Source organism: Cornus florida, unplaced genomic scaffold, assembly GCF_030987335.1.
Source record: "Cornus florida cultivar Cherokee Brave unplaced genomic scaffold, ASM3098733v1 CherokeeBrave_3.0.0_Hap2_Chr03, whole genome shotgun sequence".
NCBI classification, from domain to species: domain Eukaryota; kingdom Viridiplantae; phylum Streptophyta; class Magnoliopsida; order Cornales; family Cornaceae; genus Cornus; species Cornus florida.
In genome coordinates, this window is record NW_026775573.1 from 32740081 (window position 1) to 32762858 (window position 22778).

Here is a 22778-nt window from a genome sequence, read left to right on the forward strand (position 1 = left end):
TGAAGTGAGTTCGTTTTAAATAAGGCATCTTTAGATCTAACAATCCGGCTGAATAGGTAGACAGAGTGATTTAAGATTCTTGAATGCATTAAAGTGAGACTCACGTTAACCCACTTCAATGCATTGAAGGATTTCAAAGTTTAAATCTCTGTGCCCGCATTTTAGACTGGAGCTTGGTCCAGATATCACCACTCTTGCATTTTTTTAGAATTGGCTTCAAGATAATCATGTCTCATGATTACTTATGATAAACTATTGAGTCTCTGGTTCATTGATATCAAATCCTAAATTTGTAAAATCTAGTAGGTCATCATAAAGAGATCACAAAGTGTTTAAATATAGATATAGGAAAGATAAAAATGAAATGAATAAAATGAAAAATTCTATATAAAAAAAAATGGATAAAAATGAAAATAATAAAAACTTTCATCCCTACACAATGAGATGAAAGTTTTGGTATTCTAAACAAAAATTTCTGAATGATGAAATACTATTCTGCTAAATACTATTTCTCAATCTCAAAAGAAGAGAAGAATAAGGAACCAAGAAAGAAGTTAAAAGCATTACCTAGTTCAAAAACTGCATAACGAAAAACACAAAATCATTTTTGTAAGAAAATAGCAATCTGTATGTCTTGTGATTCACTCACATTCAAATCTCATTTTTGTTCGTAAGACTTTTTTCACATCCTTGGAGGATTGTCACAGTTGAATTTGAAGATTTAAAATTTTCTTTTTAGGAAGTGGTACACACGTTTCCCTCTAAATCAGGTGAAGTCTTCTACATTGAATGTAAATCCGTTGTGTAAGTCATATTTGTGATTTTTTTATATTTTATTTTAAGGCAGAAAGTGTTAAAAGTTAGATTACTAGATGCATATGGTCGAAACTTGACACTCTAAAATTTATAGGAAACACTAATTCATTGAGCTATTGAAGCATCTTATAATGTAAGACATATTTGTAATAAAGAGTTTGTGATAGGTGCTAAATAGTTTTGGGCCTGGAAAATAATTCACAAGCCCCTCAACTAACTCAAGCCCCTCAACTAAACAAATATTACCAGAACAAAATTAAAGGAGAGCAAATGAGAGAGAAAAAAAAAAAAAGAGGAGTAAAATTTACAAATAAAAAAGGAATGCATTAATCATTATTCTAAAGAAATTACTTGGAAAACCTTCCTGTGAAAAGATTAAAATCATGGAGCAAATCAACAAAATTCATGGAGCAAATCAACAAAATTTCCACTAATAAAATCAAACAAATATGATTTCTCCTAATTTTATCCCCAAAACTACAGATTAAAAAACTAAGAATGAAGAATTTTCTTTATTGTAAGATTTGTAAGACCCAATTGAAGGTGATGAAGCAAATAGTACTAATGCATCTGCCATGGATTAAGAGAAGATGAGCAAAAACAACTATGGTTTTGGTTAGATAGTGTATTTTGATCATAGCTTATTTAATAAAAAAAACTAATGTGCATAGTCTCTAATAAAATTATAGGAAGACAGCACAAAATAAATATTATCAATATAATCTAATGTCCATAACAATTAGGGTGTTGTCTTTTTGTAGTAACACATAAATTTATCTCATATTCATAGTAAATCTGATCTGGCAAATGGGAATTGGTATAGAGTCATTGCTAGAAGGTTTCATTGAAACTATCACTGGGTTTTTCCTAAGATCTGATCTGTAGAGACCGGATCCCACTTTTTTCTTTTTCTTGTGTTTCGTGATGATTTTGAAAAGAGTGAAAAGGGGGAGTGCCATTTGGTAATTTTTTCAAAGTTGCTAGGAGCAAGGATCAAATTGATGAAAAGTGTGAGTTTAAGTTTGTAAATAAGTAATAATATAAAAGAAAGGGAGAAGCAAGGAGGGTCACACCAATTGCACCTACATTTCACTCGAACTTCGCTTTAAGATTTAAGGGCAAAGCACTTTAATTTTGTAGAATTCATAAGAAAGAATTGATCTCCTCGTGATTCTTCACATTTCTACCGGTTTGGATTTTTGATTTGGAGCACTTGAATTCGATGGCAAAGCTAGAGTTTACTTATTGAGGTGAGGGTGTGTTAATTCTTTTAATCCATAGTTTTTGAGTTGTGTATATGTGATTAAATTGTATCCTAACATGCTTTAATTGCGTTACTTGTGAATACGTGGTACCTTGTGGTGTGGAATTTGAATGTGGATTTTTGTGGATTGGATCAAGTAAGCATGAAGGCCCAGAGACCTAGGGTGAAAGGCCCAAAACTTGGTAAAGCGGATGTCGCAACCCGTCGGGTTAGTATCCTGTAAAGCAAGGTAAGGGAGTGGGGTTACGTCACATACTCGGTTATGTGTGTTACCATAAATCCCCGTTATATGATTTCGAAACAGTTTGTGATTTGGATTGTAAATCGTATTTGCAAGTTATGAATTTAATATGTAAATTACATTTGGTGGTTGTTGATTTGATTATCTGCTCGTATGTACTTGTCGTTGATGATAAGGTAAATTCATGTTTTTAAAGTCATATAAGTTACTTATTGCTTACATTGTGAATTATAGAAGGTTGATTACGATGTTAACTAGAAATTAAGGTGCATGTCTCGTAGCATCTTGTTATATATACTCTATTTGCACGACTTATATGACCGTTGATTAATTTGGTTACCGTATCATTTACTAAGCTAGTTTGCTCACCCCAACATTTTACAAATAAGGAGCACGCCACTTAGTGGCACCTAGACTTTTTACGGACACGAGATTTATTTTTGGACATTTTGATCTCTTTTGATGTAATTTAGATATATGTTGTACTTATCTTGAATATTGGTTGTAATCTGATCTCTTATTATGTAGAAAACCTTAATCTAGGAAGGGGGAAATGACTTGACAACCAAAGTATGTTAATTAAGTGTTCCTAGGTGATTTCTACCCCTCTGACCCCATTTTATTTGAAATTATGGTTGATCATTTTGTAATTGGTAACATGAACATGTATATTGGACCAAAATGCCATAATCTGATGCACGTGAAGTTTTGTTTGAGAACTTGATGTAAATGATGTTATGCCATGCTTTTAAGAAAATTTTCATTTTTAAACTAATAATTAAATGACCTTAAGTTTTAGAAAATTTTCATTTTTAAACTAATAAATGCCTAGTTTATGTCAACATCTTAAGGAAGTTTTGTAGGGCTATTATTAACAGTTCTTAGACCTCTACCTTCCTTATGTCCACTGTTTTCTTTCACATGCATTTGACCATTCATCTATTATAGGCAAGCTCGTCCGCATCTAAAAGGAAAACTAGTTCTTTAATTTCTAGGTTGAGCATGATTTTTTCTCCTATAGTTGCCGAGGTAAGTAGCACCACTATCATGGGTTGTTCTATGTATCAATTGGTGTAAAAATTAAAGCTATTGAGGCATTAGTTAAAGACCACTAACAAGAAACGCTTTAGTGACATTAACAAGAATAACCAAAGCCATAGAGGATTTGTTTCAATGTTAGAAGCTGCTACATGCTGATACTCTTTATAAAGACTCAAAATTTAGGATAAGTATCTTTTTACTTATATGAGGAGAGTAAAAGATCAATTATTTAGCCAAAAATAAGGATTTAACATTTGGAAGGTGGTGATATGAACTCCACTTTATTCCTTAAGGCTTTAAACATTAGGATCAATAGAAGAAAGTTAACCATTATATCTACTTTTAAGGGTGACAAACTCATATTAAACCAATGTGTGAGACATTTAATTTTATGTTGGCGAAGTTGGACGTCAAAATTTGTCAATCTAATTGTAATTTTTGGTTTACCATGTGTCTTGGTCATTGGAATAGGTATGTGAGTGAGGACACTTTATATTTTAAGTTTGGTTGGTTAGGACTTAGGGAAACATAGGTTTTTATTGATAAATTTAAAATTTGGTAAAGTTCGACCAGTCCCACTTTTTCAACCAGTCGCACTTTCTTGGATGAGTTTCCTTTGAAGTCTGGAAAAGTCTGATCAATCCCTTTATTTGCGATAGGACGCACTTGTCGGAATTTGTGGTTTTTAACTGCCGGAAAAGTCCAAATGGTCACTCTTCTCTTGATATGTGTGGAATTTTAGTTTTTGGTAACGGTTGTTTCCTTTTTGCACCAAACTCCTTGCGACCTCCTATAACGTTTTTATAACTTCTCTAAATATTTTGAGGACTCTCTTGTCTATAAATACCTCTTTAAACTCTATTCTTAATAAGCTTTTGTGGGAAAAACATAGAATTTCTTTTAACACCATTGTTGGAGCTTTGATAGAGAGATTTTTTTAGGTTTTGTGGCTCAAATTCAATGTGCATGTAGTGCTTTGGTAAAGTTGGACATGTTTAAGTTTTCTTTTAACACCATTGTTGGAGCTTTGATAGAGAGATTTTTTTAGGTTTTGTGGCTCAAATTCAATGTGCATGTAGTGTTTTGGTAAAGTTGGACATGTTTAAGTTTCCATTGAAGCCGTTTAACGTGATTGTAACCCCAATTGAACCTGTTCATCTTTGGTGGTGAGCTCCAGAATGATAATTTCATCAAGTTGATATGGTAACTCCTTGATATGCCAGTTGGGGAATTCTTGTCCAACAAGGTATTGGGTTTGAGGACTCTATATACTTAGATGAGTGTGAGAGATTATAGAGAGAAAGAGAGAGAGGAAAGATGTAAGGGGTTTAAGGGTGAGTGTTGTGAGAAGAGGAAAGAGTGTATGTAATTCCCGAATGTATAGATGTATCCTTAAAAGAGATAATGAGTGAGTAAGTGGGGTTTTGACATTTAGTTGTATATTTTATTCCTTGATTCATGATAATGAAATCTCTCTCTCTATGGACGCAGCTATAGAGTTGGGTAAACCATGTAAAATATTGTGTTGTGCGTGGATGTGTATGATTGTTATTTCCATAAATACTTGTGTGATGATGATGTTTCCTTTGTGCTTGATGAATGAGGGATCTAATTCTCAACAATAGTCGACTGTTGAGTAGATTGGAGTGAATTAATATTCCTAACAAATGGTATCAGAGTTGATGATGGGTCAGAGCTTGTGGTTAGTCCTGAAAATTAGAGCAGAAGATTGGTGTGAAGTTTGTCAAAGTAGAAGGATGATCGTGGGTGTTATAGAGATTCAATCAGAGTTGAGGATGACATAAGGTATGAAGATAAGTGTGAAAACACAAGTCCACGAGGAACAATTTTTGGGGACAAGCCAGAAAGTGGGTGCTAGTTCTCAAGATGCGGCAAGTATGGTGTGAGGAATGAAGGGTTTGCTCTAAGCTAAATAAAGAGCAATGAAGAGTGAAGAAGAGGGTTTATTGCTTTGAGCGAGATAAATAATTGATAAGGATGAGTTGGTTGATTGATAGGTTGCTATGCGTGATCAATTAAACACCAATGAGATGGATAAAGTGGATGAAAGATAGAAAAAGAAGACGTGATGGAATTTAAGAAAAGGTGGAGATTGTTAGAGTGTTTTTTAATTCATTATAGTGTTTGGTTCGAGGTGGAGAGATCTTCAGTCAAGGTAGAGGTACGGAGAGATCTTTGTTTGATATGGAGCTATGGAGGATCACATGAGGATGGATTTCGAGCCAAGGTGTAGATTATTGGGGTTTGTAGTTTGAATTCGGTGTGTATGCAGTGTTCTGTTGAACTTGGACCCGTTCAAGTTTTCTTTGAACTTGTTCGATATGATTGTAACCCTAATTGAATTTGTTTATATTTTGTTGGAACCTGTTCATCTTTGGTACTGAGCTCCAGAATACTGATTTCGTCAAATTGTTATTTTAGAGTTAAATATTTATATGGTAACTCCTTGGTAAGAAAGTTGGGAAAATTAATTGGGTTTGAAAACTCTTTAAATAGAGATGGGTATGAGAGATTATAGAGAGACGAGAGATGTAAGGAGTTTAAGGGTGGGTGTTGTAAGGAGAGGGGATAATATATGTAATTTTTGAGTGTATAGATGTAGCCTCAAAAGAAATGATGAGTGAGTGAGTGGGGTTTTAACATCTGGTTGTATATTATCTTCTTTGATTTATGATAGTAAAATATCTCTCTCCATGGACGTAGCCCTAGAGTTGGGTGAACTATGTAAAATATTATGTTGTGTGTGGATATATATGATTGTTAACTTTATATATGCTTGTGTGATGATGATGATTTTGTTATGTGATAAAGGATGGATCTCTCTCAACAACAGCCAACCGTTGAGTGGGTTGGAGGGAGTTAATATCCTCAACAAGATTTTGAAAAAAAAATGTTTTCTTCTTTTTGAGAGCACACACATAAACACGTGATTTGAGAGCATACACATAAACATGTGAGTGAGTTAGAGTGACGTTTTTCATCTGATCGGAAGGATTTTCAGAGTCAACATCAATTTACTCAACTCGATCAGAGCAACATAATTCTTTTTATAATTCTTCATATAATTGAAAGGTGAATCAATCACTACAAAGGGGACATATTGTTAATGGAGCAATTGTGCTCTTCTAACAACCCTTCTACAAGGATTGAGTACTAAGCCTGAAGTCTACAACAATTGGATGAGAAGACCCAAGTTTGAAGTGTTAAAAAACTATTCTTGGTAGAGAGGAGTGGGTGTGAGCTTAAGTTAGAGTTTGTAACTTTGCTTCGAGATAGTTATTGGTTTTTCCAGAGATGGCTAGGTCTCCATGGTTTTTTTTCCCAATTGGGTGTCCACGCTTAAAATCTTAGTGTCATATTTCAAACTTTACTTTACTTGCTTTACTTTATCATTTATATTGTGATTAGTGGATGTCTAATTGTTCATTGCTGTGGGTAAATTAATCAATCACGAAAATTAAGCAAGTTGACCTAGCCACCCCCTCTAGGTCATTGATTCACTCCGTTTTATTAAATTAACTAACCATTTCTGCACTACACAACTTACATAATGATCTTCAGTTTTTACTCTAACTTCGTGGACAAAAACCTTATCCACACCCAGGTTGCAATCTTTTTTAGATTATAGTTCCAAAATATGTTCCTTCTAGTTTCTTAGAAATCTGGTTACTTTCCAGCAGGTCAATCGGTTAAGGATTGTGTGTTTTCATTGGAGAATAATAAGACCTTAGGCTAGATGATTACAATGCCCTGTTCTTCAAGTAGGCTTAGCTTGTAACTAATTGGCAAAAGTTCAATTTCTGCCATCATAGAATTTCTTCTTTTGAAATCCCGATGAAAAATTAACACCACTTACTTGAATTTTCCCTTAACATATCTAACTAAAATGACTGCAGTTCAATATATGTCTTGTTACAATGTACTATGCAAAGTAATATCCAAAATTTTTAGCTAATAAACATAAATCTATTTTACTTGAATTAAACTACATACCAAATCATCCTTTATTTAGGGGAGAAGAATTAGGCGTAATATCTTTCTTGCTTGGGAGTTGCTTAAAGCCTATCATAGATCCAATAGTGATCTATTCTCTCTGGATATCCTTAGATAGATGTTAACCATATTTTCTAGCTAATTTGGAGTCACCCTAGATATCCTTAAAAAGTACATTTTGTGGGATGAGATTGAGCAAAAAATTTTAAAGGCAACATGGTATTTTTAATTTTTGTTACTTGTTTTAATGTCATGTCCTGAAATGTATATTTTTGTTACTTTAGGGGGAGTTGTAGATCAAGTGGGTCTTATGAAATTCACTAATACGGGGGGGGGGGGGGGGGGGGGGCGTTGGTTTAGGGGGAGAGAGTTGGGGCCTTGTATACGTGTTCTCTCACGAGAATCAAACCCTATCCTAGGCGTATCGTCTATTTTTATGTTGACTCTTCTCCTAATGTGCTACAATATCTTAGCAAGTACATAAATAAAGACATAGACACGTACACTTGGGATTAGTAAGGGTGGTTCCTTCGTCATAAATTTCTAGTCCTCCACCAATCTCCCATAGATATTGAGATTGGACTAGGGTTCACATCTTGATCCATCAATAGTCATAGTTATCCCGTGGATGGTTGTTACTCTAAATATTAAAATGGATTATGGATGGTTGGGTAGTTCATCAAGCCATGACTAAGGTGACATAGCTTTCTCCCCAAAGAAAACATGGGAGTAAGATATAGTCGCACTATTTGAGTACATTCAGAGTTGGTTCAAGATGTCAAGCAATTTGGCTTTGAATGATACTTGAAGACATAGGGAGCAACAAAAGGAACCTATAAAGATATATTGCAACAAAAAGTCGGCAATAACAATGGCGAAGAACCCAAGAAATTACAATAAAACATAGCATATTCCAATAAAATAAAAAAATTGCAATCAAGTATCACTTTTAAGAGAAGTTGAAGCTAGCTAATAGAGAGATCAAGCTCAAGTATTGCAGCGCCAATGAGCAAGTGGAATATACCTTTACAAAAAGATCTACCAGTGAAAAGTTTCAAATAATATGCATGCAGCATGCTTGGAGTTCCTTAGAAAAATTCCCTGGAGTTCCTTTGGAATTTAGAATAGTGTATGAATGCAATATTCTAGAAAATTCCTTAGAAAAATATTGAGTTATTATCCAATGTCTTCTAAAATCTAGGTTAGATTTTTTTAGAAAAATCATGACAAGTGAAAAATATGTGTAAAAATATCTATATTCTAAAACATAAGAAAGTAATAAAAGTGTTTAAGCAAAGATTCTTTATTTAATAAAAAAAGTAATAGAAGTGTAGAGTTTTTTATTATTATTATTTTTTTGTAGAAGATAAAAATATAGAGAAAGTAAGGAGGTGAAAGTGAGCTATAAATACCCTATGGGTTGCCCATGAGAACCAAGCTAGTAAGCTAAAATATCCATTCTCTTCTTGTGCACGAGGAGTAAGTGCTCCAAAATACTTCTGAATTATCTACCTATGATGTTGTGGCCCGAATTTGGTGCCGGGTCGCGTTGCGACCTACTGGATGAGTTTTGTATGGGTCCAAGCCCACCAAAGCTTTAGGCCCCCGAGAAAAATTTTTGACCCATTTTTTGCTTATGGGTCGTGAACCCTAATTAGTTTCTTTTAGCTTGATATATAAGGGCACGCTTAGGGTTTGGAGTGGTGTAAGAGGGATACTCTTAAATTCGTACAGAAATAGAGTGAGGGGATGAAAACATGTATTCTTCAATTTTACATATAATAAAGACTTTTGCCGAATTTCAACCGTAGTTGTAGGCTGTTGTCGAACCACGTATTAATCTTTGTATTCTTTGTGTGATGTGCTTATTTTTCAATCGTGATTCTTGATTTTTTTTGGGTTCGCTATTTTTGTCATAACAAACTGATATCAGAACTTTCGGTTTGAAGCAGGGATGGCATCCAAGTTTTTGGAAATTGAGAAGTTTAATGGCAGAAATGATTTCAACCTGTGGTGAGTTAGGATGCAAGCTCTGTTGGTTCAACAAGGGTTATCCAAGGCGCTGAAGGGGAATAATGCACTGCCATAAAAGATTAAGGACAAAGATAAGGTTATAGAGAAAACACACAGTATGATTTTGTTACGCTTGAGTAACGAGGTTCTAAGAGAAGTTGTTGGAGAGACTACGACGGATAGGTTACGGTAAAAGTTGGAGTCCCGGTATATGACGAAATCTCTTGCAAATATCTTGTATCTAAAGAAGAGGTTGTTCACTCTTCAGATGTATGAAGGTTCATGTCTAAAAGAATGTCTTGATGAGGTAAATAATATCATCGCGGACTTTAATAATGTTGATGTAAAGAAAGAGGATGAAGATCAGGCTATTATTCTGTTGTGTTCTCTACCACCCTCGTATGAGAACTTTATCGATACAATGATGTATGGCTGAACTACTTTGTCCATGGAAGACATGAAGGCAGCTCTGAATTCCAAGGAGTTGTAGAAAATGGCATTTGAGGGCAATAGAGAGAAAGTTTGGCAGATAAGTTATTTATTAGAGGGAGAATGGATCAGAAAGGAGAGTCTGGCAGCAAAGGTCATTCTAAGTCTAAGAACAAAACGAAGTATTTAGATGCTATGTTTGTCATAAGGAAGGGCACTTCAAAAACGATTGTCTGGTGCGTAAGAAGGGAAAGGAAAAATCCTCTGAAGTTGAAAGTATGGCTGTTACAGAGGGTAATGATTCAGATGGTGGTAACATTCTCATAATTTCAGTCGACAGCTTTTGCATTGAGTGGATTCTTGATTCGGGTTGCTCGTTTCATGTTTATCCAAACACGGACTGGTTTACCTCTTATCAATCAATTAATGGAGGGGAAGTTCTGATGGGGAATGATGTGGCGTGTAAGGTTGTAGATATTGGGACAATTCGAATCAAGATGTATGACGGCATAGTGAGGACATTGACTGATGTCAGACATGTACCAGAACTGAGAAAGAATTTGATTTCCTTAAGTATGCTGGATTTCATCGGGTGCACTTATAGGGCTGGAGGTGGAGTCATTCGGGTTTCCAAGGGTGCTCTTGTGGTGATGAAGGGATAGAAGAAGCATGGTTTATATGCTCAGCAGGGTAGTATAATCACGGGTTCAGTTGCTGTATCGTCCTCGAATTCGGATTCAAATACTACCAGATTGTGGCATATGCGGCTTAGGTATATGAGTGAGAGGGGGATGGATGTTCTGAGTAAGCAGGGTTTGCTTGGTGGTCAGAAAATTGGGAAGATGGATTTCTATGAGCATTGTGTCTTCGGGAAGTAGTACAGAGTGAAGTTCAGTACAAGAATTCACAGGACCAAGGGTACGGTGGATTATATTCATTCTGATATTTGGGGTCCCTCTCAGGTTACTTCACATGGTGGTGGTAGATATATGATGACACTGATTGATGACTTTTCTCGAAAAGTTTGGTTTATATTATGAAGCACAAGAACGAGGCTTTTGTTACATTCAAGTAGTGGAAGACCTTGATTGAGAAGCAGTCTGGAAAATAAGTCAAACGCTTGAGAACAGACAATTGCATTGAATTTTGTGATGGAGAATTTAATGAGTTTTGCAAGACTCACGGGATTGTGAGACACTACACAGTGAGAAAGACTCCACAGCAGAATGGAGTTGCAAAATAGATGAACAGAATGTTATTAGAGTGGGCACATTGTATGTTGTCCAATGTAGGGTTAGACAAAACGTTTTGGGCTAAAGCTGTTTTTACAGCTAGTTACTTGGTGAACTGGTCTCCATCGACTGCTATCGACTGTAAGTTTCTAGAGGAGGTATGGTCTGGTTCTCCTACTAGTTATAGTAATATTAGAATATTTAGGTGTCCAGGGTATGCTCGTGTGAATGAGGGGAAACTTGAACCGAGGGCTAAGAAATGCATATTTCTTGGTTATCAGCTCGGGGTCAAGGGATACAGATTATGGTGCCCAGATGCTTTGGGAAAGAAGATACTTGTTCGCAGGGATGTGACCTTTCATGAGTTTATGATGTTTACTCCGTAGAAGGAGGAAGTTGATTAAGGGAGAACTCAGGGTATTAGTGAGCAGGTAAAGCATGTAGAGGTTCAGTTAGAGGACAATCATGTTCAGTCAACTCACAAGTAAGTGCAGTTTTGGGCTGAGGGAGATGTACAGTTGCAGTGGTATAGTGTGGCCATAGATAGGTCGATGAGGGATATTAGGCTACCTGAGAAGTATGTGTTTTCACATGCTGATTTGGTTGCTTATGCACTTAGTGTGGCAGAGGATATTGATAAGCCGTATACTTATCATGAGGCCATCACAGGTGGAGAGTCAGCATAGTGGTCTGTTGCAATGAGTGAGGAAATTGAGTCTCTTCATAAGAACCAAACTTGGGAGCTAGTTAAGAAGCCTAAGGCACAGAAGATTGTGGGCTATAAATGGGTTTTCAAGAAGAAGGAAGGAATTCCAGGGGTGGAAGATGCAAGGTATAAGGCACGCTTGGTGGCGAAGGGCTATACATAGAGGGAAGGGGTGGACTTCAATGAAGTGTTTTCTCATGTGGTGAAACATAACTCAATCCGAGTATTACTTGATATGGTTGCTCTGTATAACTTGGAGCTTGAGCAGCTTGATGTCAAGACTGCTTTCTTGCATGGTGAGTTGGAAGAAAATATTTATATGCATCAACTTGAAGGGTTTGAGATTCTGGGAAAGGAATATCATGTTTACCTACTGAAGAAGTCTCCAAGACAGTGGTGTAAGCGATTTGACACCTTTATGGTTGGGAATGGCTAATGTAGGAGTAAGTTTGACATTTGTGTGTATCGCATGAAGCTCTCAGATGCTTTATATTTGTACTTGTTACTGTATGTTGATAACATGTTGATAACTTATACGAATATGTATGAAATCAACATGTTGAAGGCTCATCTTAGTGGTGAATTTGAAATGAAGGATCTTGGTACTACAAAGAGGATATTGGGTATAGAAATTCATAGGGACAGATGAGCGGGTAGATTGTATTTGTCACAGAAGAAATACATTGAGAATGTGCTGGAATGCTTTGGTATGCAGGCATCAAAGCCTGTGGGCACTCCATTGGCTGCCCACTTTAGACTTTCAATACGATTGTTACCACAGACCGAGGAAGAGGTGGAACACATGTCTCGTGTTCCTTATGTTAGTGAAGTCGGTAGCCTTATGCATGCTATGGTGTGCACTAGGCTAGACATTTTACATGTAGTTAGTGTAATGAGTAGATACATAAAACACCTTGGAAGGTTCATTGGCAGGTTGTGAAGTGGATATTGCGATACTTGCGAGGCACTGCAGATGTTAAGTTAGTCTATGACAGAGGTAGCGACACATGTATGAGTGTTGCTGGATATGTAATTTGAATTATGCTGGAGATCATGATAAGAGGAGGTCCTTCACAGGGTATGTCTTCATTCTTTGTGGGAGTGTGATAAGTTAGAAGGCGACTTTGCAGCCCGTAGTTGCATTATCTACTACTGAGGCTGAATACATGGCAGCTACAAAGGCAGTGAAGGAAGCTATATGGTTGAGAGGCTTGGTTGGTGATTTAGGTTTGCAACAGGATGATTTGACTGTGTTTTGCGATAGCTAGAGTGCCATACATCTGATTAAAAATTAGATGCCCCATAAGAGGACCAAGCACATTGATGTCATGTTTTACTTCATTAGTGATGTGGTTGCACAAGGTGCTATTGCAGTAAGGAAGGTTGGGACAACAGAGAATCCAACATATATGATGACTAGGGTCATTCCTACACTCAAGTTTAGACACTGTTTAGATTTGATTGGTACTTGCAGTTGCTGAGGCCCTTAGGGGCATATGGAGGAGGCAAAAGGAGTATCTGGAGATTGTGGAGCTTGGCATAATTCGAGCCAAGGTAGAAATTTGTGATTTTGTGGCCCGAATTTGGTGTAGGGTCACGTTGTGACCCGCTGGATAAGCTTTATTTTGACCCCTTTTTTTTTCTCATGGGTCATGGACTCTAATTAGTTTCTTGTAACCCAATATATAAGGGCGCTTAGGGTTTGGAGTGGTGTAAAAGAGAGGGTCTGAAATTCGTACAGAGATAGAGTGAGGGGCTGAAAACTTGTAATCTCCGATTTTATACATGGTGAAGACTTTCGTCGGATCTCAACCGTGGATGTTGGCTGTTGCCGAACCACGTAGAAATCTTTGTGTTCTTTGTGTGGTGTGTTTAATTTTTTGTCATAATTCTTAATTTTATCTTGGGTTCGCTACGTTTGTCATAACACTACCTTCTCTAAATTATCTATTCCCTACCATCTTAACCATTTCATCTCTAACCCCAAAACACATTATACCATCTGACCTAAATTACAACAAATATGATAGAGTTTGAATGCAATTTTAAAGAAAATGTTAGTTTTTATGTTAATTTATAGTTTAGAAGATAAATTACCATTGGGTGTCTTTATGGAATAAATAATGCCCTTATTACAATTTTGTACTTCAAGCTTAACTTTTTGGTGGAAAAAAAAAAAATGTCACTGAAAATGGAATTTAAAGCTTTTTAGAAAGATGTGAAGTAAATTATCTTGTTTAGATTTCATCAAATAAATAGTATAGGCTAAAGTAAATTATCTTGTTTAGATTTAATTATTTAAATCATATAGCCTAAATTAAGATTTAATTATTAAATATAAGTGTAGCCTAAATTTAGATTTAATAGTCACATTTGAGGATGGATGGAGTTATTTGAAATTTATACTGAAAAATTCCATTTACATAAGAATTGTCATAAAATGTCACGAAACTTAGTGATCTAATATTCCCTTAATTCAATTCAATATAATATTTCATTCAAACTTGGATGGTTTCATTTCAAATCCTTTTGGATTCATATACCATATATGAGATCTTGACTCGTTCTCTTAGCAAATTGGGTAAAGTACTATGTTAAGGTTTATAATTAGATACTAATAACTTTATTATATGGACAATATTGCCTACTCACTGGGGAGTAGTAATCTCCTCCTTAACATAATAATAAAATGACATGTGTCCATTTTGAATTTAAAATATGGAAAAGAAAAATAAAAAATGTGTTAATTTTTCCTCATTTTTTTAATTCAAAATAGACACGTGATATTTTATCATTGTGCGACATCAGTGGTGAATAACTAAAATATTATTATTTTGGTAATAAATGCAAACAAGAGTATATATTGTTGGGATTTGTGACTCAAATTCTTATTCTAATTATGTTTCTATTTTAGAGTTGTATTCTATTTGGTAATTTCTTATTTGGCAAGTCTTGGCTTCTAAGAAATTGTAATCCTTGTCCAACAAGGAATTGAGTTTGGTTAACTCTATAAATAGATACATAGGCTTTGGGTTGAAACTTATGAGATTAAGAGAGATGCAATATCATGATGGAGTTGGTGGTTACAGATAGTATATGGGTTGGTAGAGTAAAAAAAGCACCGGTAACACTAGTAGCGAGGAGATAGGCTCGTGGAGTGGTATGTGGTGAAAAAACATGTACGTAGTGTTGGTACTCTATTGTTGTAATATCTCTACAAATCATAGTGAAATCTTTTCTCATCCATGGGCGTAGGCTGGTTTTGGCTTAACCATGTATATCTTGTGTTTGTGTGTGATTGCTTTATTAGCTTTCATTGAAACTTTCTTATTCGTGCACTTTTGCTGCTCCCAACAAATTGGTATTAGAGTCAAAGGTGAAGGAGATTTAGAAAACACAGGAAGTCTTAATATGTGCTGCAACGAGCTTCAGTTGTAGGTGGAGTCAATTGGTTTGGTTACATGGCATAGAGTTCAAGTAGTTAAGGTGGAGCCTTAGAGGTTTGACTGATCGAGCAACGTATAATATGGATAATCGGAGTTTTGCAGGAGTATCATCAAGATTGAAGCTGCAAAAGAATTGTCCTAATCAATGCCATGTGAAGCGATGATAGGCTATATGGAATTTGAGCCAATGTCGAGATTGTTGGGTTTTGTATCTCAAAATCCTATTCTAATTATGTTTCTATTTTAGAGTTGTATTTTATTTGGTAATTTCTTGTTTGGTAAGTATTGACCTTTAAGAAATTGTAATCCTTGTCGAACAATGAATTGAGTTTGGTTAACTCTATAAATAGATACATAGGCTTTGGGCTGAGACTTTTGAGATTGAGAGAGATGTAATCTCATGATGGAGTTGATGGGTATAATTAGTATATGAGTTGGTATTGTAGGAAAAACACTGATAGCGAGGAGATAGGCTCGTGTAGTGGTACATGGTAAAAAGACATGTACGTAGTGTTGGTACTTTATTGTTATAATATCTCTACGAATCATAGTGGAATCTCTTCTCATCCATGGACGTAGGTCGGTCTTGGTTGAACTATGTATATCTTGTGTTTGTGTGTGATTGCTTTGTTGACTTTCATTGAAACTTTCTTATTCGCGTGCTTTCGCTGCTACCAACAAATTGGTATCAGAGCCAAAGGTGAAAGAGATTCAGAAGACACAAGAAGTCTCAACATGTGCTTCAATGGGCTTCAGTTGTAAGTGGAGTCCATCGGCTTGGTTACATGGCATGAAGTTTGAGTAGTCATGGTGGAGTCTTAGAGGTTTGACTGATCGAGTAATGTATAATGTGGACAATCAGAGTTTTGCAGGAGTATCGTCAAGATTGAAGTTGCAAAATAATTCACCTGATCAATGCCATGAGAATCGATGATTGATTGGATATATAGAATTTGAGCCAAGGTGGATATTGTTGGGATTTGTGTCTCAAATTCCTATTCTAATTAGTTTCTATTTTAGAGTCGTATTCTATTTGGTAATTTCTTGTTTGGTAAGTTTTGGCCTTTAAGAAATTATAATCTTTATCCAATAGGGAATTGAGTTTGGTTAACTCTATAAATAGATACATAGGCTTTGGGTTGAAACTTATGGGATTGAGAGAGATGTAATCTCATGATGGAGTTGATGGGTAGAGGTAGTATATGGGTTGGTAGAGTAGGAAAAATACCGGTAGCACTGATAACGAGGAGATAGGTTTATGGAGTCGTACATGGTAAAAAGTCATGTACGTAGTGTTGGTACTCTATATATTGTTGTAATATCTCAACGAATCATAATAGAATCTCTTCTCATCCATGGACGTAGGTCGGTTTTTGCTGAACCATGTATATCTTGTGTTCGTGTGTGATTGTTTTATTGGCTTTCATTGAAACTTTCTTATTCGTGCGCTATCACTGCCCCCAACATATTTATTAGCATGTTTTGCCCTATATATAATCTCACAAGATTTTTGTCCCACATCACATAGGGATCAGAAGTAGGGGTGTACACAGTTTGTTTGATCTGTTTCTAAAGTGCTTTTTGTGTGAGATATTAATTTTGTAATTGGCAAATTTTAGTGTCAAAACATATTTGATTGAGTTGTAATTTTTATTTTATTTTTGATTCTCGATGACAGAAGTGGAACAACACGTGGAACTAATATGCTTCGATGTTGATTCGGTTGAGAACATCACGTTAGAAAAGAAATGTTGGTGATGATACGTTATTTTTATTTCTGGTGAGTTTTGGTAGTGGTAATATTTGTTTCCCAAATTTTGTTTGTGAAAAAAACTTCACTGGATTAGTGGAATCGGTTCCGCCCTATGGAATCGGTTGCACACGTATTTTTCAAAATACATGTTTGGGGATGAAATTCACTGCCACTGTAGAACTAGTTCGGCCCCATGGAACCGGTTGCACATGTTGTATTCCAAAAATCAGTTTTACCCAAAAACTCATTGGTCAAGTGGAACTAGTTCCGCCCCATGGAACTGGTGTGGCAACCAATGTGGCGGGTGTGCATGGGCAGGTGTGAGGCACTAGCAACCTACCACATTGGGCGAGATACAGGTGTACAATCCCACATTGCCTAGGTGTGGAAAAGGCAAGTGCTGTATGTAGATTCAACACTTTTCTATTACATAACGCATTTTAAAGTCGTAAAGGGAGGGGGGTTGATTGTGGCGACCTATGTGGGAGTCTGGGTAGAGTGAGAGTCATTACAAATGGTATTAGAGTCTGACCTAGTTGGAAGTGTGGCCAACGGGGACGTTGGCCCCAAAGGGAGGATGGTGATTGTGGCGATCTATTTGGGCGGGTGTGCGTAGTCGGGTGTGAGACACTGGTAGGCTACCACACTGGGCGAGCTACAAGTGTACAATCCCATATCGCTTGGATGTGGAAAAGGCAAGTGCTATAAGTAGATTCAATATCCTTCTATGACATTACACGTTAAAACAGACAATATTGTGTCTTGGTAGGGTGAGGGTAGTTATAATTGGGGCGAAACCGATTGCGCATGCTGTATTCCAAAAATCAGTTTTGCACAAAAACTCACTGGTCTCACTGGTTAAGTGGAACTGGTTCCACCCCAGTTGGGCACGCTGTATTCCAAAATTTAGTTTTGCACAAAAACTCACTGGTCAAGTGGAACCGATTGCATTCTACATACTAAAAAATAAATTTCAATTGTAGTCTATTTAATTTGGTTTCCTCTTTTTGGCTAGACTTTTGCATTAATGATCACGCATGAAATTGACTTATTTTCCTAGTATAATTATGTTTTCAAAAGTCTATAAATACATGTTTTCTCACTTAAGGTTTTAGGGCTTTTGCATACAAAATTATGACTTATTTGAGAGCCAACTTTAAAAAATATTTTTAATTCAGAAAAATCAAACTTAATTTTTCTAATATATATTTTTTAGAGCACACACATAAATACAAGAGTGATTTACGGTGATGTTCTCTCTATATGATCAGAATTGGAGTATAATTGAAGATTCAAATCCGAGAAGAAGGATTTTGTTATTGTACATCAAATTTTGAATTTGAAGAAGAGGGGTGTTTCGATCACACTTTGAAGGGGTGAAGGCATTCGCGGAGTGTTGTTGATCTACCAGCTGTAATCCTTCTACAAGGTTCAAGGAGTCACAAAGCCAGGGGTGTTGAGCGAGTTGGGTCTTGGTAGAGTGAACGGGTGTGACCCTGAATCAAAGTGAGGTATACTTTGTTTCAAACATAGTGGATCGTTTTGCTCGAGACGGCAAAAGTCTCCATGGTTTTCATCCCGATTGGCCGGATTTCTTTCAACTAGGGTTTCCCCGCACAAAAATCCCGTGTCATCTCTCAAAATTTATTTATCTTTCTTACATTTTATTTTTGCTTTGTGTGTTTGATTTTAGTTTTATTTCGGTAAAATTAAAAGTAAAAATTGAATAAAAGGGCAAGTAAAACATATTCACCCCTTTTAGGTTATTTTTAATACAAACTTACACATCCATTTCGCAGAGCGCAACTCATATTTTGTGCACTCCAAATGAAAAGAGTCACGAACTTATAAGAACAGATAGACAACATCACCTAACAACATAAGGTTTTAGATTTGCTACATGCTCATGTTGGTGTCCACGGCATTACTGATTCCTCCCCATTAGTGTTGGCAGCACCACTCAACAATGGCATGGCCTTGTTTTCCTAGCAACCCCAATAGCCTTCCTTTTCTAGCAACTCAAGCATATAGTTTGCATCACGTGTATATAGTACGTTCTTCCCAAAGTGTGTTGAAGTTTCCTCGTGCATTGATTCACTTTTATTTATATTTATCAGCTATGCATTTGCTTTTGTAGTCGAGGTTTATAACAATCATAGTACATGTTTCAGGACTTATTGGGGTTTGCAAAGAACATCTTCAGTGCAAACATTAATTAAAAAAGCACACTTGAAAGGCCCATGTACATATGGGAATCTATGACATATAAAGTTATATAATCCATATTATACTTTCAAAAAAAAAAAAAATCCATTTTATACTTGAAACAAAAGAGAACTCTGATTTCAACTTGCATAGAGAATTGTTATATATATATATATATATATATATATATATATATATATAAATTCATTCAAGACTAGACATCTATGCCATTATTTAACATGGTGACTAACTTCTATATTTCTATTCTTATACACACACACACACACACACACACACGCATTGCATTTCATGATCATTTCAAATCAAATTGTTCTTGTAGATTAACCACAAATTTTTATTTAGAGAAAATCCAACAGATGCAACTATATAGGTTTTTATCAGAGTTAGCTAAACCACAAACACAAACACAAACACCCTGATATATATCTTGACATCTTGTAGGCACGTAAAATGCATGATGGACTCCAATCCTTCAAGGACTTGCACGGGTATGGTCACAAGATATAATATACATATAAATATAAGTATATATATACAAGTCCATACAATTTTACCATTCAAATATTATGAACCTAGTACTATAAAGTCTTTAAAGAACGAAAATTTAAGTACTTAGTTAACAAAGAAAAAAATTGATTGAAATAGAATATAAACATTCCAATACTACAGATTTAATCGACACATATATATAATGCAATAAAGGGGGATATCAACTTCATGTATGATAAACCAGAGAGAGAGATATTTATCTAACCTAGTGCTTGTGTATTCATGGAGCTTGCCAGTGCTAGAAAAGATAATAACTCCAACTTCTGCGTCGCAAAGGATGGACAACTCCTTAGCCTTCTTGAGCAAACCATTTCTTCGCTTTGAGAAAGTCACTTGCCTACTTGTTGAATTATCAATCCTACGGATCAAAATCTTTCCTCTTCCCATCGTGTTTTCTTTGATTGAATTTTTAGGGTTTTTTTTTACTTCTTTCTTCTCCTAGATCTACAAAAAAAATTACAAATAGTTTATCATAATCATTGTTGCCTTAATCCCAAATAAACGAGGTCAGCTAAAAATACAAATAGCCCGAAGAAAAATAAAAGGTCTAATAATGGCAATAAGATCAATACAAATAGAAGATGAAAATCAGCTAAATATAGTAAGTCCATTGACTTAATAAAAAGATCAAACATGAAATCAGTTCCAATTTTTGTAGACAATAAAAATGAGAGAAAAAAACAAAAGGAAAAATGATAAAGGAGACTTACAAAAAGAGCTTACTAATTAGAGTGAAAATTGAAGACTGAATGGAGAGAGAAGTTTTAGAGAGAGAGAGAGAGTGAGAGAGAGAGGTTTTCTCTTTGAGAAATGTTTCTGAAGCAATTACATGCTTTACATGGAAAGCTGATTGGTTTTTGGGAGAAAGTAAAGCCTATTTGTCATGGAAATTTGGGTCCGTTCTGACCCGAATCCACTTAATTTGCTGTTAAGATCCGATTTAAAATGTTATCTTACCCTCGAGAGTACAATGAAAATATGATACGCGCTTCTCATTTAGGACATTTGTCAAAGCCAATCAGTCCAAGGGCTGCTGAATAGTGTGAGAATCTTCAGAGTCACTGACACAATAAGATATAGACAAGTGTCAACAAAGAGAAGAGAGTTTATCATTTTTATACTCGAGCGAGTGTGGTGGAGCTGTTTCTGCGGAGACTCAGGAGTGGCATTGATTGGCGGGTGGGTGTGGAAATAGTTGAAATGTTTTGAGAATTTTGATGGAGTTGTCGATCCTATAGATCACTGACACTTGGAGAACAATTTGGATGGTGCTCTTACTTTCTTGTGTATTGGAGAGAAAAAAGTCCGACTGAGAGAGAGACGGGTCATGGGTGCCAAGAGGACTTCCTGTAATTAGAATAATTTGGGTGCATCATTACTAAATTTGATTATTATTACTTATTATTATTATTATTTTTAATTGAAAATTGATTCTCAGGCAGATTTGTCTGGTATAGCTGAAGAGTTCTTATCTTTTGATATAGTAAATAAGACTCCTTGAACTTATTCATATGTTATATTATTCAGTCAGAGGTTTAAATATCAATACTCTTTTTAATTTGATTACAATTTACTTACGGTAAAAGATGACAATAAGCATGAGTATTCTCATTTTCACTACAACTGTTTATATTTATATACAGGGAGTAATAATCTCTTGGTCATCAATGAACAAGAAACTTTCTCCACAATCAATCATAATAATAGTGGGATATGACTGAAGTGTAGAAAAAGAATTTATCAAGAAAATATAACAATCATATCCAAGGATTACTATATTTGATATGGATAAATTTCTTACTCATTGGTAAGGCAAAAGCCATTTATTTATCCATTAGGGGTTAAGTTAAGCCATCGGTTCATTTAAGGTTAAAACAAATTTCTTTATAATATATTTTGGAACATTGTCTTAAATATTTGATGTTTGGTTGTTTAGAAATTGGCCTGCAAATTGTTTTGTTTTGTTTTGTTTTCTCTCTCTCTAGTAGAGATTAGGGTTTTATATACACTTATTTGGAAAATGAAAAAAAAAAAAAAAACAAAAGAAACAAAAAAGCTCACACACACTTGTTCTCATTTGACATTTACAATATAAAATAGATCTTAATATTGTTAGGAAACCAATAATAATATTATTAGAATTCATATTAGACAGCCTTCAATCTAGATAATTATTATTTAGTTGATTTAGGTAATAAGTATTCCTAATTTTTCCCTTTTTTAATGATGCTATTGTAATAAAAGTAGTGTATGGAATTGAATGAACGAAAACGTACTTAAAATTTTTGGTGGCTAATCCCCAATTTAGAGGATTATTGGTGGCTTATCCCTAATTTAAAGGATTATCGTTATATCCGTGGCACAAATTTAGTCTCTTGGCTCAGCAAGAAATAATCTACAGTGTCACTTTCCACCTCAAAAGCTGAATATATTGCTGCTTCACAAGCTGTTTCTCAATTGTTGTGGATGAAGACAACACTTTCAGATCTTGGTCTTCACTTTTCAAGCCCTCCAAAGCTTTATTGTGACAATCAAAGTGCCATTGCAATAAGTAAAAATCCTACATTGCACTGCAAGAGCAAACACCACTACAAGAAATTAGGGAACCGTCCCTACAAGTCAAATTAGTCCGTCACTAAAAGTAGCGTGACAAAAGATTTTTAGGGACGGTCAAAGTTGACCGTGACAAATAATTTAGATCTTTAGGAACAGTCCCAAATAACACCGTCCCTAAAATTTATTAAGGACGGTATATACTGTCACTAATAAGGTTTGAATTAGGGTCAGTTTTGGGGACTGTCCCCAATACGTATAGTATTAGGGACGTATGGACTGTCCCTAATAAATTTATTTTTATCATTATTATTGTATTAGGGACGGATAGACTATCCCTAATACATTATTTTTAATTATAATTATTGTATTAGGGACGACTAGACTGTCCCTAATACATTGTTTAATTTTTTATTATTTATTATTATGCTTGATTTGTGGATTTAACCATTCCGGATACATTGATATTATTACATGCAAAATATAAACAAAATA

General features: G+C 35.3%; 1 protein-coding gene across 3 annotated transcripts in view; it reads right to left on the bottom strand.

Annotated features, from left to right (window-relative positions):
- Positions 1-20573, bottom strand: part of LOC132300194 (MADS-box transcription factor 23-like) — a 38298-nt gene extending 17725 nt beyond the window's left edge. For 2 of the 3 annotated variants that reach the window (XM_059797182.1, XM_059797180.1), the window contains exons 1-2: positions 20441-20573; positions 19936-20174 (exon numbers count right to left, since the gene is read on the bottom strand). In XM_059797182.1, coding sequence (XP_059653165.1) covers positions 19936-20117 — 182 coding nt within the window. In that variant the 5' untranslated portion in view covers positions 20118-20174; positions 20441-20573. The remainder of the gene's footprint in view (positions 1-19935; positions 20175-20440) is intronic. The other variant, XM_059797181.1, reaches the window with a different exon arrangement.
- Between the last annotated feature and the right edge of the window lie 2205 nt (positions 20574-22778).